This window comes from Hoplias malabaricus, chromosome 3 (genome assembly GCF_029633855.1).
Source record: "Hoplias malabaricus isolate fHopMal1 chromosome 3, fHopMal1.hap1, whole genome shotgun sequence".
NCBI classification, from domain to species: Eukaryota; Metazoa; Chordata; class Actinopteri; order Characiformes; family Erythrinidae; genus Hoplias; species Hoplias malabaricus.
This window is the reverse complement of record NC_089802.1, coordinates 18,889,573-18,909,464: the sequence shown is the minus strand read 5'-3', so window position 1 is coordinate 18,909,464 and position 19,892 is coordinate 18,889,573. Positions and strand designations below refer to the sequence as shown.

Sequence of the window (19,892 nt, the reverse complement as noted above, 5' to 3'; positions counted from 1 at the left end):
CATATTTGAAACTAGTGCAATTCATGCAAGCAATACACATGTCTCAGTTTTTGTGTGTCTGAATGTATCATCAACTACAGGAAGATACAAACAATAGTTTCCATGAATTTGGGCTGTAAATGCTACTATACAGAGAGTACCTTGTAAAAGAATACATCAGTACCTTCTCCCAACGTAAGTGAATCTCAAATGGCTCTTTGCTCCCGGTACAGTGCGCTCCATAGGTCATTAAAAAATGACTTATGCTGAAATAGTGCACTATACATTTAGCAGAGAACCATTTGGAATTCTACATTAGGCTGCATGTCTCCCTATTGGGACATAAAGTGCACTATTTAGGGGATGGAACCATTATTTTTTTACCTATGTAGTGCACTACACAGGAAATATGCCACAATTTGAGGTTTAGCCCTAGCCTACTTCAACGTGTCGTCTCCCGAAAGGAATGATATGGTTTATTTATGCTTTCCCTCAGGGTTTGAATTCATACTAGAGTCTGAAAATACATTACAATAGCAAAGAGCTTTAAAGCTCTGATTAAAACAGGCAAGAGTGCGGCTTGCTCTCTGTAATGTTCCTTATCACAATTAAAGTATGAAATGTAATAGCAGTATCAAAAGTGGCTATTTGGCTCACTCCTGTCTCATGGCTTAGATCTGTGAGGTCTTAGCCATCCCATGGTCCAGCACATGGAGCAGCCCAGTTCTTGGCCGCTTCCATGGAAAACAGTAGCTTTTTCACTGGATAATCCCCAAATCAGTCTTGGGTTACATTGCATTACATCAAAACTGTTACATAGCACCTCGTTTCTGTCACAGAGTCCTATGGTATAACTTCATTTACAGTATTTTACAGAATTTAAATATTACAGATCATATTCTATCATCTAACATAATTTCTTCAACCTGGGCCTTTATGAATGATGTCCAATTTTATGACCGTTCCTTTAGATCTCTCTACTCAGATGTACTCCCACTCAAAAATGTAATGCTACAGTTATAAAGCCTGTCGCTAAAGCTGATGAATATGATGTCTCTTTTGAATATCAAATGTTAATTTGATTGATGTGTCTTTCATTGTACAGTAGGTCATCTTTATCCACACCCTGTAAATCACACAGCGATGACCACTATCAGTTGTTCCCTAAATTCTAGTAGTCTTTTGACTGTTGAATTGCTTCATTCTTGAGACTGTGGGTGAGCTGAGATGGTGTGCCGTAAAAGCACTAAAGATAACTAACGGCATCAAATATTTACTCAGCAGAGCAGGCACACAAGCCCCCATTAAGAGTTACTGCCTTCTGCAGCTTGGCATGGCATGACTGAGTGTAATTTTTCAGTTCCTATTTTTTGCATGGGTTCACAAAGGAAAGAAAGAAAAAATATATATCCTTTATTGCCACCCAAAGTCCATGCCAGCCATTTGGTAGAATTTCAAATTATGAGGATGGTAGAAGTCCCTCAGTTTTTGAATAACCTCAGGGTCAACATGGACGTGGGTCCGGCCTTTGGTCTTGCCCAGACAGTGGGGTTTGCTGCTACCCTCTGGCTTTTTGAGGCAGGGGAAGCCCTTGGTCTTGTTAAAGTAGAAGTGCTTGTCTGTGATGATGCGCTGCAGGCCCAAAAAATCCTGCACTCGTCCCAGCTCTCCGGCTGGGTCACTTATGAGCCGCTCGCCATGGACAAAGTGGATCTGTGAGAGTGGGAAGTAAGCAAGCCAGCGCTCCAGGTGCCTGGCATATAGGCCGATGTGCAGTGGGCTCCAAAGGGAGTCGATCTGGCCTGTTGTCCGGTTTTTAAAGGTCAGGCTCTCAAAGCTGGGCACGCCAGGTGTCTTGGAGACAATCTGGGTGTAGTCTGAGATGGCCCGGGTGATGGGATCTCGGACCACCACGATCAGCTTCACGTCCCGGGACATGGCATGGATGCGTGCTGGCGTCTCAGACGTAACAAAGTACCTCGGTGTCTTCTCCATCACTATCTGCCCATCCAGGGCCTTGGGCATCATGCTCCTAAAACACAACAAGCAAATTTGTCTTAGATTTGGCTTCCCTGTTACTCCTAGCTCATCCTAACAATTCTATCAGCTTTCAGTCAATATCCCAACAGTGTTTGAAACTAGTTTCATGAAGTAAGACATGAACAAGGATGTCAGAGGTCAATTTGTTAAAAATGTATGTGAATATAACCTCTATAAATCCACCCCTGTTGCTTAAATGGAATTTTAAATATAAGCCATTTGTTTAAAAAATGCTGTAATTACATTTGAAGAGCATAAAAAACCAACTTGAGGTGAGGAATATGGAGTTGGATGTACTCTCGTGGGTGAATAACCATAGATGGTGCTTTTCTACTGCATGGTACTGACTTGACTCTGCTTGCTTTTTGGTCCCTGGTACCTGGTAGTTTTCCACTAGCAAAGCTCGCCCTCTGAAATGTATTTTATTAAACGTTGTTTACTCATCATGTATTCACATTGTTTTTTTGTGTTTTGGCACTGATAACAGCTCCTTGCATCAGTAGTTTGTTATTTTTTTTATTGCACATTTTTATCAGCTCTTGCCCTTCTTTCGTCTTCCCCTTCAAAAAGACCATGCTATAATTTTACAAATTGCTGTTATGAATCAGATAAGAACAACTGTGATCACTACTGTACATTGGAGATTTTTTTCAAACACCTAGTTTGTGCTGGTCATCTGCATTTCATCATTATTGGCACGTCTCTCTGTTAAACCAGCGCTTTACAAGGTTTAGACATCAAAGTTTAGTCCCTACTCAGCTCCCTTGCCAGACAACAGACACATCTGCGCCTAATGTGGGCCAATTTTTGCACTTTTGGCTCAGATGTGTGCCACATTTGAGCCAAATATTCACTGCTACCATAAGCAAGCACATGCCAAAAAACTACCCTGTTTCAGGTACCAGGCACCAAATTTGTCTAATGGTAAAAAAAAGCTCAGTACCACCATGTGAAGTAGAGTAGAATAGATACCATGCAACGGAAAAGCCACAATAAAATATGATAATGAGCAAAAAACTGAACATGGCTTATGACTTACAGCGCGCAAGAAAACAAGGAGCATCTGTGAGCTTTGGTCACATGACTAGAGAAGCTCACAGGTGCAGGGGCATGGCTAGAAAATTCTTTGGTTAACTGAATAAAAACAAATAAATGCAGCAAGAGACAAGACAGAAAACAGGCCTCAATATACTCTCTTAACATTGAGTAGTAACGCTGAACCTCTGAGGTTTAGGAAATAGGACGGAAGTCTGCCCTGGACTTACTTTTTCTCCACTCTTCATCAACCCTGTTTCCCCTGTAGTCCCTCAGATCTGTATTCCTTAAGACTAGTGTTACATTTGTCAATGTGCTATTGATCGGTTTAATCACATCATGCCTCCAGCATATGCATTAGAAGTGGAGATCAGGGTGGCAGAAACAGAGCTAATGAGGTGACACGGCTTTTGTCCTCCAGCAGATCAGCGGAGGGCTTCAGGGACAGCCGTGCAGTTTATTGGCTGCAAATGAGAAGCCAGGCGGCTCTGCTTCTCGCTGAGATATTCTCAGTAAGTGCATCAGTGATGCTGTTAGGTGTGCAGATGTGCAGGCTGCATCAATCAAGGGAGGGCTACTGCCATACAAGGCAAAACAAATGGAATGCATGCGCTTGTGTCTTACTCTCCTCTCTCGCTCTGGCCAGCAGATGGGACTCATTTAGTTTAAGTGGCCTGAAGGCCTCAGGACTTAATGGACCTCCTGCATCCCACCTGCTTCTGAAAATGACCACACCTATGTTCATGTGCTACTTAACAGCTCATTTTTCAAGCTTAAGTTTTAATATGTGCCCATGGAACAATGTGAACAAGTGAATGAAGGAAAGAGTGCAGATAGTTAAAAACATTCATATGTTATTCCAAGGCTCCCCTCAGTAGTAATATTACCAAGGAATGGTAGCTGAAGTTTCAGGAATGGCTCAGTATAAATTCAGAATAAATAAAATGTCTTAATAAAGTTGTAAATATGAGGGCAACATAACACTGTGATATGACAGCATCAGTTATGGTTAAGGTATAATGAGATGTGGTCTCATATGAGCTATGGTATAAGAACTGTGTCATAAAATTATACTTTATACCAAGACCAATAACAGAGAAGCTATAAAAAATAGTGTATAGTAACTGCATTTTCTTCATAGTATTTGATTAGTTAATAATGCTATTATGTGTTCTCCCTGTGTCTACGTGGGTTTCCTCCTCCCACAGTCCAAAAACATACGTTGGTAGGTGGATTGGCGACTCAAAAGAGTCCATAGGTGTGAGTGTGCGTATGCGTGTGTGTGTCACCCTGTAAAGGACTGGCGCCCCCTCCAGGGTGTATTCCCGCCTTGTGCCCAGTGATTCCAGATAGGCTCTGGACCCACCGCGACCCTGAACTGTATAAGTGGTTACAGATAATGAATGAATAATGCTATTATTGTAATATTGATAGTTTTATGTAATAAATATGTTCTTGCCAAAATGATAATGGCCCCTCATCCTACTTTTTACTTTTATTCACCAATGAGGGTCGTCTTTTGTGACATTTGTGTGGGTTTATGCAGGAGAAACCCTCATAATTAATTTAACCCAACATTTTCCTGTTTTGTTACTATTGAAAACTATTGAAATATGGAAATGACCTCTGTTCTGATTGTATTGTGCATCACTGAAGATACACTCCAGATTGAAACACTCTTTAATGAACCAACAAACCACCAGGCCTCAGGAACACACACCCAGTGCATGACAAAAAATTGGGAAAAGGGAAAAGTAACTTTGGGATAGGACACAGGCTGTGAGTTTCCTCTAAACCACCATCCCCACAACAGAATGCCCTCATCTTCTCCAGCTGTCTGTGGGTGTGTGCTAGCTTTTGGAGCAAAGAGTGGTAGGGTTTGCAAACCCTGCATTCATCAAAATGGGACAGCCAGACTGCCGTGGCCATATGTAAATCATCACCAACATTCTATCTGCCACAAGCATCATGATGGAGCCTGCACATTGCTTTCCACTCCGTTTGCTGAATCTGCTGTTGCTGGCCATTGTTGTCCTCAAGCCATAGCTGGGTGTGGGGCTCATGGTGGCTGGCTTTGGCTGGTCTGTTGCTCTGTGCTGCCCTCAGTGTGCCAACGGTTCTGTCCTTATACACAAGCAACACCATAGATCATGGACCGGCACGGTTCCTCAGGCAGTCACCTGTGCACACAGCTCTCTGGACTGCCAGTGCAATCTTCCACATTGCCTGCAGTCCACCACTGCCACTTTTTCCTGCTATGTCAGTCAAGTGGCAGGCATTGCTCTCAGTACCACCCGTCCTGATGGCTCGTTGTTCACGGCTCTTCTCACTGGATACACTCTCTTGGCATCATTGAAGTTTTGCCACCACCTCACTTCCAACACCAATTTAGCATTTTGTTGTTGAAATGAGGATATCATTCACACCAGATGCTCACCAGCCATCATTACAAAGACTCAGGAGCAACCCAGTGTATAACACGCCATATATAAAGAGGGGAAAGTAGATGATTAAGAGGAGACATGAGGACTGTGACTACATTCAAAATACACAACTTTCCCTGTTCAACAGGAAAAAATCACATTAATTAAACTAACGCACATAATAATGCACAACAAATATAATCAATAAATAAGTCTCTCCACAGCTGGAATATGGATGCGCGCTGGCAGCCACTTTGCATGTCTCTGTCCACATGGGACACTGGTAAATGACAAAATATGTCAAAAGTTGTTTTTTTGTTTTTTTAAATAATGCGGCCATTTAACATTTGTTACTTTATTGTTACAGCCAGATCTAAGAAATCTCCAGGCCCTATTTTTTAGGCCTATGTGGACAGGTCACAGAGGACATCTGATGCCAGTGTCCTCTAGCAGGATGCTGTCTTCCTTCTCTCTGATGCTGTCCCTGCAGCACCAGCTCTTATCAATACAGCAGTACAGAGCTTCTGCAATCCTTGGCCACACTGCATTATCAATGACTTCATCTGGGAAAGCACTTAACCTAAAGACTTCCCTGTTTACCTACGTCTATAATGGGGCCAGTGAGTCTATTAGAGCTGCCCATTAATTATTCACTCCCTTCTATTGAGGTGACCTATTCGTACTTCCAACTGACCCTTACTCCACCCCCAATGGAAGCAAGCTCCCTTTATATATGTAATCATGGGTTCTGGCATAAATACGCCAAAACAGAATGCATATCAAGGCAGTCATAACAAAAGATCTCCAAAAACCCAGTCTCTTTAAATGAAAAAGTAAGTTTTAACTTAAGATGTGTGTTATTTTGGACCTTTATCATTTGTCCATTACTTATAGACCAAATGTTCTTTCAAGAAAAATAATGCTGTTTAAAAAAAAGGCAAAAAACAGAAAATATTTATACATGACAGAAATTATATGTGCAGAAATGTACATGCATGTGTATAACATGGCAAGTTGCAAATGCACTGTGATCTGCTTACGCTGAATAGGGAAAATCTGAGCCAACAAGAGAGGAGATGGCAATCAAAAGGTGAAGTCCATTAGCAGTTAGTCTTACATTAGCCTGGGAGACAAAAGTCACTGGTGCAGAATAGATTGTGAAGCTCTGGCCACTCACTAGCATGAACAAGCTCATATAAAAGCCTAAAAGATGTTCTAAAAAAAGAAGGCACAAAGTGCTCCAAGGCCTATATGCTGCTGGATAAAACGCTGGTGTATGCCAGTGAGTCCATTTCAAAATCTCAGACTTCTCCTCTCATGCCCTTTCTTGTGCTGCAAAAAATGTAAATCATTATGTAACATATCTTTGTAACTCTACAATACAAACCTTTATGGTAAATGCTCTAGAACAAAGCGAAATTATAATTTTTGTTACAGATTCTCTCTAATTTGCTCCAGCCACCCTGATCTCTGGGGATTAGTAATGCTTTGTTGGTTAAATATTGGCAGAATGTTAACAGTTTTTCAGATCACCCTGAGCAATACGTATTCTCTCTACAAGCTCTGAAGCTTCTCCATTGTTTACTGAGTTGCTCTGTGCTGAGCAAAATCCCAGCAGCCCAGAGGAGGTGGCGGATAGGTTTCTCCTAATTGAGGCTGCGTTTTGGCCCAGGCCCTCAGAGGTATACTGAATAAACCAAATGGTGCCCTGGGTATTGATCATGATGGGGGTATGGTAATTTGGGCCTCAGCTGGTATGAGGGTGGCAGGTGGAGGGTGTAGATGGGCCACTCTACAGCCTCATCAGCAGCTTGCTGTGCACAAACAGATGTGAGGCAATTACCCTGTCTTCTGTCCAGGCATCACCTACTGCTAGAGATGTGAGAAGAATTTAACTCATTTTGGTTTTAATTTTTTTCCTGAGGAATTTAACAAAAAAAAAAAAAAAAAAATCAAACCCTGAGGTGTAAACAAATGTATCCAGCATGGTTTTATATCAGTTTTGAAATGATAGAGAATAGATTCTATTTGGATTTCTTTTCAACAGTGATACCAGGAACCAGGAATCACAATATCAATACCATAATAACTTTTATTCACTATCCAAAAATATACAGTTGCATGTTTTTTTTAATATAATTTTGGCCAAAATCTCGAAACAAACCTAGAAAAACATCAGAAAACGTATTCATAAACATTTTCTTTAATACATATCTGTAATATAGATTTTGGAGCCATTCAATACTGAATGCCTGGGCCTTTTCACTATTAATGTGAACAATTCTGATATTGCAATTTCCTTAAAATCAAACATTTCACACTAAAGCACTTGAATTATTTAATTAAATCAGTTCAGTGATGGAGAACTTTTAAAACATGTGGAATTTCTCTATAAATGTATGCTATTGTGTATGACACAATATTGTTTTATCTTATGTTTTAGCCCAAGTTTTGACTTTTAGCTTAATTGTATAATGTTTTATTTCTATTAGCGTTTCCCCCAAGTGTAAAACCAATGCTAACCAGAGGACTTCTAATATTCTAAACACAATCCTGGTCCTCATTACTGGAATAAATGAAATAAGCCAACCATCTGAAGATGAAGGCCATTATATCCAAATGTGGAAAAGCGTACTGTATGGGGATTATCTGCCTGGCATTCATTTCCTGTAAAATCCTGCAGCTATTAGGGTAGAGTAAGCATATGCATGCAGTCAGACAATGGAGCAGCAGTCACGGTAGAGTGGTGTATGTGTGTGAGTCTTTCTGTGTGTATGTGCGTGTGTGTGTGTGTGTTTGTGAGTGGGTTTGGACTCAGCCATCCATTTCTTTGCATGGTGGCCATTAAAGGCCCAGTCAATTGTAACTGTGCCCTGTCCACTTCCCGTAGACATCCATCAAACACAGGACTGGGACGGCCCCCAACCCCCTACACTCACCCCCTCACCATTCCCATGAGGCACCTAATGAGAGCTGAATTACAAACCAAGTGTCTAGGCCTTATGGTGATTTCATAAACTACAGTATATTCCCGCTCCCAGACGCACCTGACCCATTTCATCTACTGATATACAGCCAAAAGCTCTTGCCAGAGTGTAATATGGCATATTAGCATGTCCAAAATATGTTGTCTATTGTTAAGACAACAAAACACCTTCTAATATAAAGTCTTTACATTTTTAAAAAATGGCTTCAAATACTTAATTTTACACATTTAATTAGCCATAATTACATAATTTATATGGAAGCCTATTCCCAAATGTTAGAAAATAAATTTCTTAATTCTTTTCTCAAAATACTTAAAAATAATTTACATTTATTAATAATTTGATAAAAAATAGAATTATGTCTGGAAATCAGTTATGAATGAATGAATATTTTTCTTTATTATCAGTTACAGATTAATTATTGTACAAAGATTACCCTTAATTTTTATAAATATTTAAATATTATCTCAATATTGATCTTTGATACAGTCCATACTTTTAGACAAAATATAAAATGAAGTGAAAGAATCCCAGATGTGTACATTTCTACCTAGTCTATATTTGCTTGCTATGCTGCTAATTTTGAGATTTGTGCTGAGTATTAATTTACACATGTGCCTAATTAGTTTCAGTTAAATACTTAAATTTATTGAAATTTGACTTTTATTTGTATTTTTACCTAGTGCAAAAAAAGGAATACATCAAATATATCAAACATCCCATAAAATTATATTAATTGCAGCCATTTGGATGTAAATATTCACATAAAGTAGATCTAATAGCATATATTGACAGAAAACATAAATAATTTATAACATCTCCAACAACTTGCCTTGCTTGCAGAGCAAACCTATCAAATAGTCATGAAGGGAATACTAAGCTGGTCTCAGGTAATACAGTGAGATAAATCTTTCCGTCTCTGTGGTCAAGATCACAGGGTTAGACTTCATCATTTGAATGCCAATTATTTTTCCTGTTTTGAAAGATGTGTTTATGTGCGCCCCATACATAACACTCTGATAACTGGCTCTGTGTCCATGGGTATGAATATAAATGTTGATGTTAATGACCTTTCTATGAATTGCAGATGAGTTCTTACAACGTGATGACATCAGATGCAACACACAAAAGAATAACATTAAAGCTCAATGTGACTGTGCACTATTTGCCAGGGTGAGAAAGCATTTTGTCATAGAACAACAATGTCAGCTCATCTACAAGGGTTGCCTCTAGGAAACCCAATCCTGCAGGTTAAACTCCCAGACTCCTCCACTATTCCAAAATCAATATTATTGATGCTACAGAAACTAACATTTTCACCTAAGAATGTTTCATAACTCTCTCAGGATACACAGCTTACCTTCTTTGTGAATTTTGCTCCAACCTGAGAAACCTGAGGAAAACAACACTTAAGTGCATCAAAGCTCCATTCCTACCTTCTCTTACACACGCCATACTGCAGAAAGTCCATTTCCCTGCAGGTTCACAGGGGGTGGCACCAATGTCATGCACTGCTGAGGGTGAAGTTTATGGCAAATAGCTTCCTTATGAGAAAGTGACAGTGTTGCTGTCTGAAACCTGACCTTGTAGCTCTTGAGCAGATTATGCCTCAGCAGGATCTAGCTTCTTGCTAATTGTAACTGAATCTACGCTGACTAAAGCTAACTGGCTTAATGTTTGCATCAACTCAAGGTCAAGCACTGAGGCCAATCGATAGAAACACAGCATCAGCACAGAACTTCATCTGTCTCCACCGGGCTTTGTACCAGATTGTAACCAAGATCCAGCACCATTGGTTTCTCCTTTGTCAAAAGGTACGCATCTGAATCACAGCTGTACGAGCAGCTTTCTGCTTCTCACACCTATAGATTTCAATCTCATCTTGATAACATGATTAATGACCAGGTCTACTCCATAGGCCCGACACAGGGCTGGGGGCAGATGCAGAATTTTGTGCTTGGGTGCTTGTCCATAAGCTCCCCTGACCTTATGAAGTGACTGGCACACACAATTATCTTGGGTGGAAAAAGTGACTCGGGTTAAAGATCAATTGACAGGTCTCACAATAATGTCAAGTGGTTTGCCATGCTGTGAGGTCCATCTGCTCCTGAAGGGATGACAATCTGCCTCAGATCTCCTGTGTATGACACTGGGCCACATCAAAGATCACAGCCATAATACATATTTAACAAGAAAATACTAAGCGGTGCCCTTTACATATTGATTTCTTTAAAATAATATTAGTGCTACTCAAGTATGAGCTGCATCTAGGTTGAGTATTTGAGTGTGAAGGGGTCTGATACAGCCACAACTGAATTCTAATATATTGTGAATTGACAAAACAATTAATCAACCAGTTAAAAGGCAAATAATTGAGTTTTGTCAACTCTCCAAACAATCTGAAGTTTATGGTGCTAAACAGACAATAAAATCATTTGCCGTGACCATGTGGGTGATATTGACAGAAGTTCCGATGACTTTCATTTTAGTTTTAATGAGTAAAAAAAAAGAAAACACTCCTGAGGAATAAAATGTGCTATTTACTCCTAATAAGTACATTTTGCAAATGGTACAAGCCATGCACAATTATGCTGAATCAGGGAATGTCTGAGTTTAGTTCACCCATATATACAATCCAAAATTCTGCTCTCAAAAATAGGTATCAAGGTTTCCAAAAAGAACATCCAACTAATTTACTACACATACATACAGCAAGTGCCAATGATTATAACAAAATGATAAATATAAAGTAGATCTGTCTGGCAAAGGAAGCTGGAAAATATGTTAATTTAGTAAATAACTCCCAGCAGAATATAAATGGACAAGCTTGTCCTGAAGAATAGAGCTTACAGGCCAACTTAGCAATTTCATTAATTTTGACCAAATGCACTGATTATTTACTGATTATTAGCAGTGTTATTATGTATACTTTGTGGAATATTGATATTATGTGAAATTAATAAATAATATCAGAAGCTATCCCAGTTCTTGATTTAATGCTAATAATAATATTACTATCAAGCAAAATATAAGCTATTAAATAAGGCTCTGTAAAGCTCACAGGTGGCATTTATTACTGCACTTTGTAACTCATTATCAGGATCACTGTGACACTATTTATTGCAATTGTTTAGACAATGTTTGTTTGTCTGCTAATACATTATTATCCTAGCTGGAGAAAAAACCCTGATCATACAAGCTAAAACAAAATGTGCCTAAAAACCACTAGCATCTTACTACCAGTGGAGTTTCACTGTGTCTCTACACTTGTATTATGTGGGGCAGGAGTGTATGGAGCTCTGACTGTTCACAGTAACATCTGTTACAAAGATGATTAACGCTGAGAACTTATCCAGGCCCTCTTTAGCGGATTGAGGCATGGCAGATGGCATTACATCTTCCATTCACTCAAACGTCCAGGAATATTTTGCTATTGTTTTATTTATAAATGTACGCTGATCTTGCCTGATAGACAGTGGAAACAAATGTGCTCATATTTCACGGGTGTAGCTGGTGAATATAGAAATATTACAGATGTCCCTCTGCCTTGAACATTCAGTGTGTTCCTTTTCTCTTCTCTAACACATCTGAGTCAGCTCATCAGCTCATTATCGTAGCTCTGCACAAGGTCTGGTGTTAGAGCAGGGAGAACACTAAATGTACACATTCCCAGGACTTGCATTAGGAACCACTCTAGTGGTCTCCTGACTGTAGTAATGTTTCCATATTGACTGAAAAGAAGGTCAGCTCTCCCTTAAGGCCTGTTGTGTATCTGTGTGAACTTCGCTTTCTCTTTCAAGCTTCACTCTCCGATTCTCTCTCGTACCATGTTTATAAATAATTTATAACAAAATACAGTTTTACCCTAATGTGTGGAGGGATACTAAATCAGAATGTCTTTTATTTTGTCAAATATGACTTCTTTGACTCTCTATTTCCTGTTCGCTTCCTCTACCTATTAATTACTTTTGTGAAATATGGTTTTTAAATCATAAATTCCCACAAAAGATTTTAAACACGAATATTATGCATTTCCCTACAGTCTCAAGCTCCTCTTTATTCTGGGTGTAACTCTTTCTCATTGTCTCATTAGTGTTCATGTTTCATTTAAATCTTTTCTTTATTCTGTCTCTATACAGACTGTCACTTCTGAAATAAAAGCTTTTTATATCCAGAAAATTAGCTTTGCAGGAGAAGTAAGAAATGTTTGTTAACTTTCAGAGTTTCTGTGACAAGGTTTAATTCCCTCATTTGTCATTTTATTCTGTCGTGAATTATGAACACTGTGGCCTGAAGTGCAGCTGCCATTTTTAACTATGAAAAAAAAATTGCAAAAATGGTGAAAAATGTTTTTTTAGACAACAAATGCCCTTAAAATGGTTGCTCCAGGCTTTTATCTGAATTCCTAAATATTTCTTCCCTGAAACTGCTGGAAGTAACCTGGTATTATGTAAATTGAAAGCTTTTCAAATGGTTCTGTACACTTCTGCTTTATTAGTCTTTACAGCTCATTAAAAAGTCACTGATTGGTAGTAGACCGATAGAAAGACGGATAGATAGATACACAGACAGAAAACGACATGAAGATAGTTTTTCTTCATTATTCCTGTCTATCGACCTGTCAAATGCCCTTTCTCTCTTTCATTGAGCCTAGGGTAGTTTCTGTGCTGTTTTACCTGTACCAGTTGAGTCCTCGACCGTAGTGTCTGTCGAAGAAATGGGGCTCTGAGCCCAGAGCTCTGATGTCTGGGTGTAGTCTGAGGAACTCCAGCAGAGCTCTGGTTCCTCCCTTCTTCACTCCGACGATGAGGGCGTGTGGGAGCCTGCGGCTGGCCGTCCACTCACGGCCGGAGCTCAGCTCGTCCTGCTGCTGCCCTTGCTCCAGTTCCACCTCCTTCTCCACTACCGCGGAGCTGTTGTTCCTGAGTCCACGCAAGAGCGCTTGCTCTCCGACCGCGGACTCGCAGCGTCCCGCCGCTGTGAAGTAGACCACCGCGGCGCAGGAGACGAGCACACACAGCATGAGGGCGGCTCTCTGAGCCAGGCTCCTCAGCTCCAGCGCCGGGCTCCGAGCGCTCCCCATCCCACACAGAGGCTCAGGGGCGGCCAAGCCATGCTAAAAACACTCGCGAACTTCAAATGAAAACTCCCCGTTCCTCAAACTACCCAGAGCCGTCATTTTTCTACATAAACACGTCCTACAGAAAACAGACCAAAGTTGCCCCAAGTTCTCACATGTTCCAACTTCAATGTCCCCCACAACCGTTACGAAAATATTTACATAATTTTAATTATATCTCTGGTTGTGGTGTCTGTAAATTCCTCACACGAGCCGTTCGCTCAAAGAGAAAAGCGCAGGAATTCCAAATATTAATATCTGAAAATGACAACAGTGTTTGTTTGTGGTCTGTGGCGCTGGGTGTTTGGTCTGAAACTCTCCGGCACATCCACCGTCCTCTCTACTCATTCATTATAGCGCCTGCGGCTCAGCGCTTCTCCCTGATTGGACGATCGAATCCAAGGGGCGGAGCCAACGTCCTTCCTTAGCAACTCAAGGATGATGGGTTTCACGCCAGAGTTTTCCAGGATCTTTGCAGAAGTAAGATTTATAACACTCAGTGCCAGCTATTCATTCTTCAGCATCAAGAAAATATCAGCAAACAGAATATTAAAAGAATCAAAAGTCTTGACCAATAAATAACTAAACTGTAATCCTTTAGTGTCTCCCCAAATATGAGTCTTAGAATTTGGTTGCATTTCTGCTTCTCACGATTAAACTCCTTTCTAACCCAGTTTCTTTATTGTTAAATGTTTTGTTTTTTTCAAAAATGCCTTATTTAGAGCTACATATTATTTTAAATCCATATAATGAAATTTTGCTCTCAAAGTGAAAAGATCAACAGATATATCTGGATTGTTCAAATCTGATGCACAACAGGTGCTTGTTTTTTTCTAAGTTTTAAGAAGTATTCATAAAAAAAATGTTGGTCTTCTTTTAAGATTATTTGTTGTTGCATTTTCTTTATAGCTTACAATCTTTTTTATCATTATTATTTTTAAATTCCTTTTTCCATATAAAATGATGACATGACGTTTGCACAGTTCTTTATATCTGAACCTAAGTGATTTATTCACCAAGTCCAATAAGCATTATTTTCTAATCAGTATGAACCAGAGATTCAGTTAGGCAAGTGAATGCTGCTATATTTACCTCCAAAAGCTGTACTCAGTGTTCAGGAGAAGGAGTATTGATACTGTGCTGGATTCCGTTTCTCCAGGACCAGCATTATATATCACTGACAGACAAACCCTTCACTGTGTACATAAATATACATAAATTAGTAAATGTATCTAGTTACTACCAATAATATGTCATTGATATTTGATCATGGAGTTCAGCTTTGCTGGTCTGTGTCGCTTGCTTCAAGTTATTAATGTATTCTTTTTAGCATCACTAAGATGGAAGATATACAGTGTTTCAATATCAACAGTAGTTATCAGCATTCATCTCCAGGAGAGATAATGCTATCTTATTCTATGGATGAGAAAAAGAAATGAGCAAATAAACAGGGCAATAAAGGAATGAGAATTGTTTAGCAGCTGATATGAGGTTATGATCAGGCTTCATGGGCCTAAATAATGATCCCTGTGAAATAAATATCAGATACCATCTCAGGTGTGGACTCTTTATTGATATGATATAATCTCACACTTGATATAATTATTATATCATGACCGCATCATAAAAATTTATCACATGGCCATTTGGGGTGATTTCATCTGCTTTATGTTGTGATTTATCCCCCCCCCCCCCCCCCCCATTCTCACACAGCAGATGTGACCAGGGTCAAAAGGTCAAATGTGTGTGTTTCTTAATAGTGATGTTATGAGCTATATAGGACACAATCACACATATAGCACATTATTGTTTTTTTGTTTGTTTGTTTTTTATACTGGACTATATTTGTTTGTGCATTTTGTAATGGACTGATATAATATAATGTAATATAAACAAACCCAGTGTCCTCTTTAATAAAACTGACTCAGGGGCTACATATTTTTAACCTTAAACAGAACACCTACAGCCTTGGAGCTGGTGATATTTATGATGATGTGATTGACACATCCTTGAGGAAAGGCAGTTTTGTGTGATCCACATAATGATACTGTAATTTAGAGAGGTCTGCAGTAATGTTTATCACAAGTTTTTCTATAGACAGTGACTTAATTTACACATTCTAAGATTAGTTTCTGACAAATTCAAACTCCTTAGGACCTGACTGAATACTAACCCACGAGTTAGCTAACATTTGGGGTGTTCCAACACTTCCTAACTGTGACATATCGCTAATGTACAAGTTTAATATGACACAGCTTTGTCTAACTTAGCTAACAAATTGAGGCTATTATATTTTCCTCCATAACATGGAGAAAAGAGTCTGCAAAATTATATGTGATATAGTTTTATTAGTTGCATAATCTTATATGAAAAAAGATATATAAATTGATTCACTCAATGAAACTTAGCAAGGGACACAAGGTCACAAAAGCAGCTGCTGAAAGCACATAAAAAATCTTAATGCATCAAGTTGCCTTGATATTTTGAATTATCCAATAGCTTCTCCTTTTCAGTGTGAAGAAAAACTCCTATGATCTAATCACCACATATACACACTGGCTGGTATATATCTGAGTAAAATACAGTTACATTTAAGTGTTTTAAAGGACCCGTTTCACAGCTGGGACTCCAACATCATATTTGCCTGGGTAGGAATCAACTTTACTCCAGAAGAATATTCCTGTTTATTTTATCAATGAAAGTACATTCCAAGGATCATGGAACAAGGTCGGGCAAGTCGGCCCAAGTAATTGTGTGTCTTTTGTGTTCAGTGTGAGAACAGATTGGTGGATGATGAAGTATCCATCTATAAAAACGTGACCCTGAGGTCAGGGCCAGTGAACAGCACCGGTGATTTATTTCCTGTTGTGGCCAAAACAACGTTTTCATGAAACCCAAATGAGCACTAAGGCTTTATTAAGAGTGCTACATCATACTCCTGTGTGTTGCCATACCCTGTATCTTCAAATAAGCAATGGTCGATGTCCGTTTCTAGTTGATGGTTTCATTTTGTATAAGCTACATATCACACAGCACTACATTTGTTTTCCCAGGTTGTGTTCCATCACTGGTCTGTGCACCAATAGGCAACACGATTACAGTGCTGGTACAGCCAGTTAATCGTTTGAAAGATGAGGGTGTCTTCTAGTGCAATATAAGCAGCAGACAGTGGTAAATTCTATGTGGAATATCCCTTCTTTTTGTTTTTTGAGGGGTGTTGGGGAGGGGGGTTGGCTATTGCTCAGCCCACACAAGCAGTCGTTTTATTACTGTGTGCTGGGTTACACACTCAGTGTCATCTAAACTTTTGGAGACCTCCTGTACATTTCTAAAAACAGAGATTTCTTAATAGTTCAAAGCTTGCACAGCATATATACAGAACATAGGTGGAATCTCTTTGAAAATTTAATGGGAATTTCATATATTTTTCACAGTTTTTGTGTAAATGAATTATTAAAATGTAAGAAAGCTATACACAAGGGTTTAAGGTAAAATTCATCATAATGACCAAACCTGAAATTTGTTTTCTGGCAGAAGTTCAACTACTTGCGTGATGTGATTACTTTTGAGCTGCCATTTAGAACACCATGAAAATAAAAAACACCCATTAACTGTGATTGAGTCACTGTAGTGCACAGAGCTAATGTGATAATCTAGTTTCTACATTGCCAAAATGCTACAATGATTTATCTCCTATTATAGCATGTAGCCACCATATTATACTGTAAACTATAAGCAGAATTCTGTCATGTTTTCAAAGTTCCTGCATGATTGAATTGTCAATATATAAGTTACTCACAGTAGTTTGTTGTGAATTTCATTCTAGAGAAACCAGTTGACACAAACATATTAGGAAAGTATGACATGCCAGTGTCTGTCACATTGTTTTACCAAAGCCTTGCAAATATATATTTCAACAAAAATAATTTGCCACAAAGTACATGCAATGTGCTTTAAGGCAAAATACTCCACTAAATATATTGTTTATATTTATGATACTTTTAAATATATAAACATGATATACTGTATAACCTCAGAACACATGTAGGTTCATTGGTGGTTTTGGATAGTAAATTCTATGGCAATATTTTTGATGTACATTTTGTGACCTCTGGGTCATATCACCACTACTGTAAAGAAAATAGGAGTCTGTAATTTCTCAAAGCTTCATCAACTCACATAAAACCACCCTGAATTACATTGTATATTTCTCCTTTCTTGTAATATATAGAAAATCTATAGAGCTTCTTAACACCCAGTGGGACTAAAACAATGCACAGCAGCAATAATGTGATAGACTTGAAGCCCATCTATTACACAAGAAGCTAGTTACAAGCAAAAACTGAAGAATGTGGCAGCCACGAATAGAGTAATATATTCTGTCGTCACCACGACCCTGAAATGGAGAAGCGGAAAAGAAGATGATTATGATGATGATGATGATGATGATGATGATTCTGTCATGAACTGGGTGTATCACCAGTTACTGGGAAGAATACACTGGGAATACATGTGGAAAATCCTTGAAGAATGCAAGGGAAAAGACTTGCCTCTGATTGGGCAACATGTAATATAGAAAAGTCATTAGCAAAAAACAGAGAGCACCAGAAGACATCATCGGTGAAGACAATTCTCTCATGAATGTTTAAGACAGAGTCTCTGTGCTCATATATTACTCAGTGTCTTCTTTCCCAAGTGTATTAGAATGGGGACCATTTGTTCAAAGCAGTCATGACCTGAGGCTCAGTTAGTTAAGGTCAGATAGAAATAGAAGTCCTCAAATATTTACTTATGGTTTACATACATATTATAAATACAATGCTTTTATAAAATACCCAAATCTTGCCTAGTGTTCCTAAACATGTAAAAAACTGTTATGCACAACTGTCCTATAACACTGTGAAACTTCTGCATTGACGTCTGTGTCGCGCTGCAATTACACTGCCAAACCACTAGGGCTGAAATTAAACATCTTCAACCCTATGTAGTACCCAGAGTAGTGGTGTAGTGGCATTGGTTTTACAAATCTTTAGTGCACTATTTAGGGTGTGTAGTGCAATGGAGTTAATATTTCTGGACTTCTTGACTTGAGCAACTTGAATCATGCAGACCAATTACAGATGTTGTGGTCTGCATAGACACAACGAGTTACATTTCTGGTGAGGTGCACATCAGGCCGCGCTGCCTACGGCATAGGTTCAACACAGAAGCATAAATTGGGCTTAATATTCTGGAGACAGTGACCTCTGTTGGTTTGGAGGGGCAACACCTTGTGTGTATAAGTCTCGTTACAAAAATTATAATCGAACATTAGAGCCATAATACGTCATGGTACTTTCATTTTCGATACTTAAGTACATTTTAAGGTAAATACTTTTACTCAAGTGGAGATCTACAACGAGGACTTCTACTTTTACTGGAGTAATATTTAACCTTTAGTCTGTACTTTTATATTATTTGTGTACTTTGTCCACTGCTGGTCTTAAGTCATGTTGCAGCTTCTAACATTAAGAATTTCAGATTTTGTCAGGTTTCTGGTTAGATTTGGTCAGTTTAGGCTGGCATTAAACAGTATTATGCTGAAGCTATAGTTGGGTTCAGATTCAAAGCTTGGTATTTTGGGTCAGTTCAGGTTGAGACCAAACTTTAAAAACTGATTAAAGCTCTAATCCCTGTGTTCAGTCAGGATCAGACTCCTGGAGTTTGAGTCAGTGCTTTAGCAGGTCAGATGAACCTGGTGTGAGCTGTAAAGAGGTGTGAGGAAGATTACTGAAGACACATGAAAGGATAAGCCACTCTTATGAGAGCAGAAAAAGTGTGTTTGTGAGGCAGTAAATAAGTGTTCACAATAAACAACTCTGACTGACTTGACATGTCCTTTATACCCTTTAAATGTGATATCAGCATTGATATAGCACATTTCAGAGTGTTAAAACATTTCTGTATATTTTTAATTAATCTACTTTTGTTCATGACCAAACATGATACAGATCTATCAATCTGCAGTTCTGCAGAATCTATCAAGTTCTTTCCTCAGCAGTCACCAAGCCACCAGAATTCAGCTCCAGCCCAAATGTAACACACTTGATCCAACTAAGTGGACTCTCTCTGGAGGTAAACACTTCAAGTAGGCCAATCTTAGGGAGCAGGATTGGTAAACCACAGTAATATTAGTACCAGAAGATGCCTGAAAAAGACCACACCGGGAATACATATGGGAGATCTATGGATAAAACAACAAGCAGCAAACTAACCAAAGCAACAGTTCTTGAGAGACTGCAGTCACATATAGTCTGGTTCAAGACAATT

At 39.0% G+C, this 19,892-nt stretch overlaps 1 protein-coding gene across 1 annotated transcript; it reads right to left on the bottom strand.

Annotated features, from left to right (window-relative positions):
- Window positions 1-4: 4 nt before the first annotated feature.
- hs3st3l (heparan sulfate (glucosamine) 3-O-sulfotransferase 3-like) lies at window positions 5-13,547 on the bottom strand. Its single transcript, XM_066665446.1, has 2 exons — window positions 13,141-13,547; window positions 5-2,011 (listed from the first exon to the last, which is right to left on the bottom strand). Exons 1-2 carry the CDS (start codon window positions 13,545-13,547, stop codon window positions 1,393-1,395), a joined length of 1,026 nt encoding a protein of 341 aa, XP_066521543.1. The 3' UTR covers window positions 5-1,392.
- Between the last annotated feature and the right edge of the window lie 6,345 nt (window positions 13,548-19,892).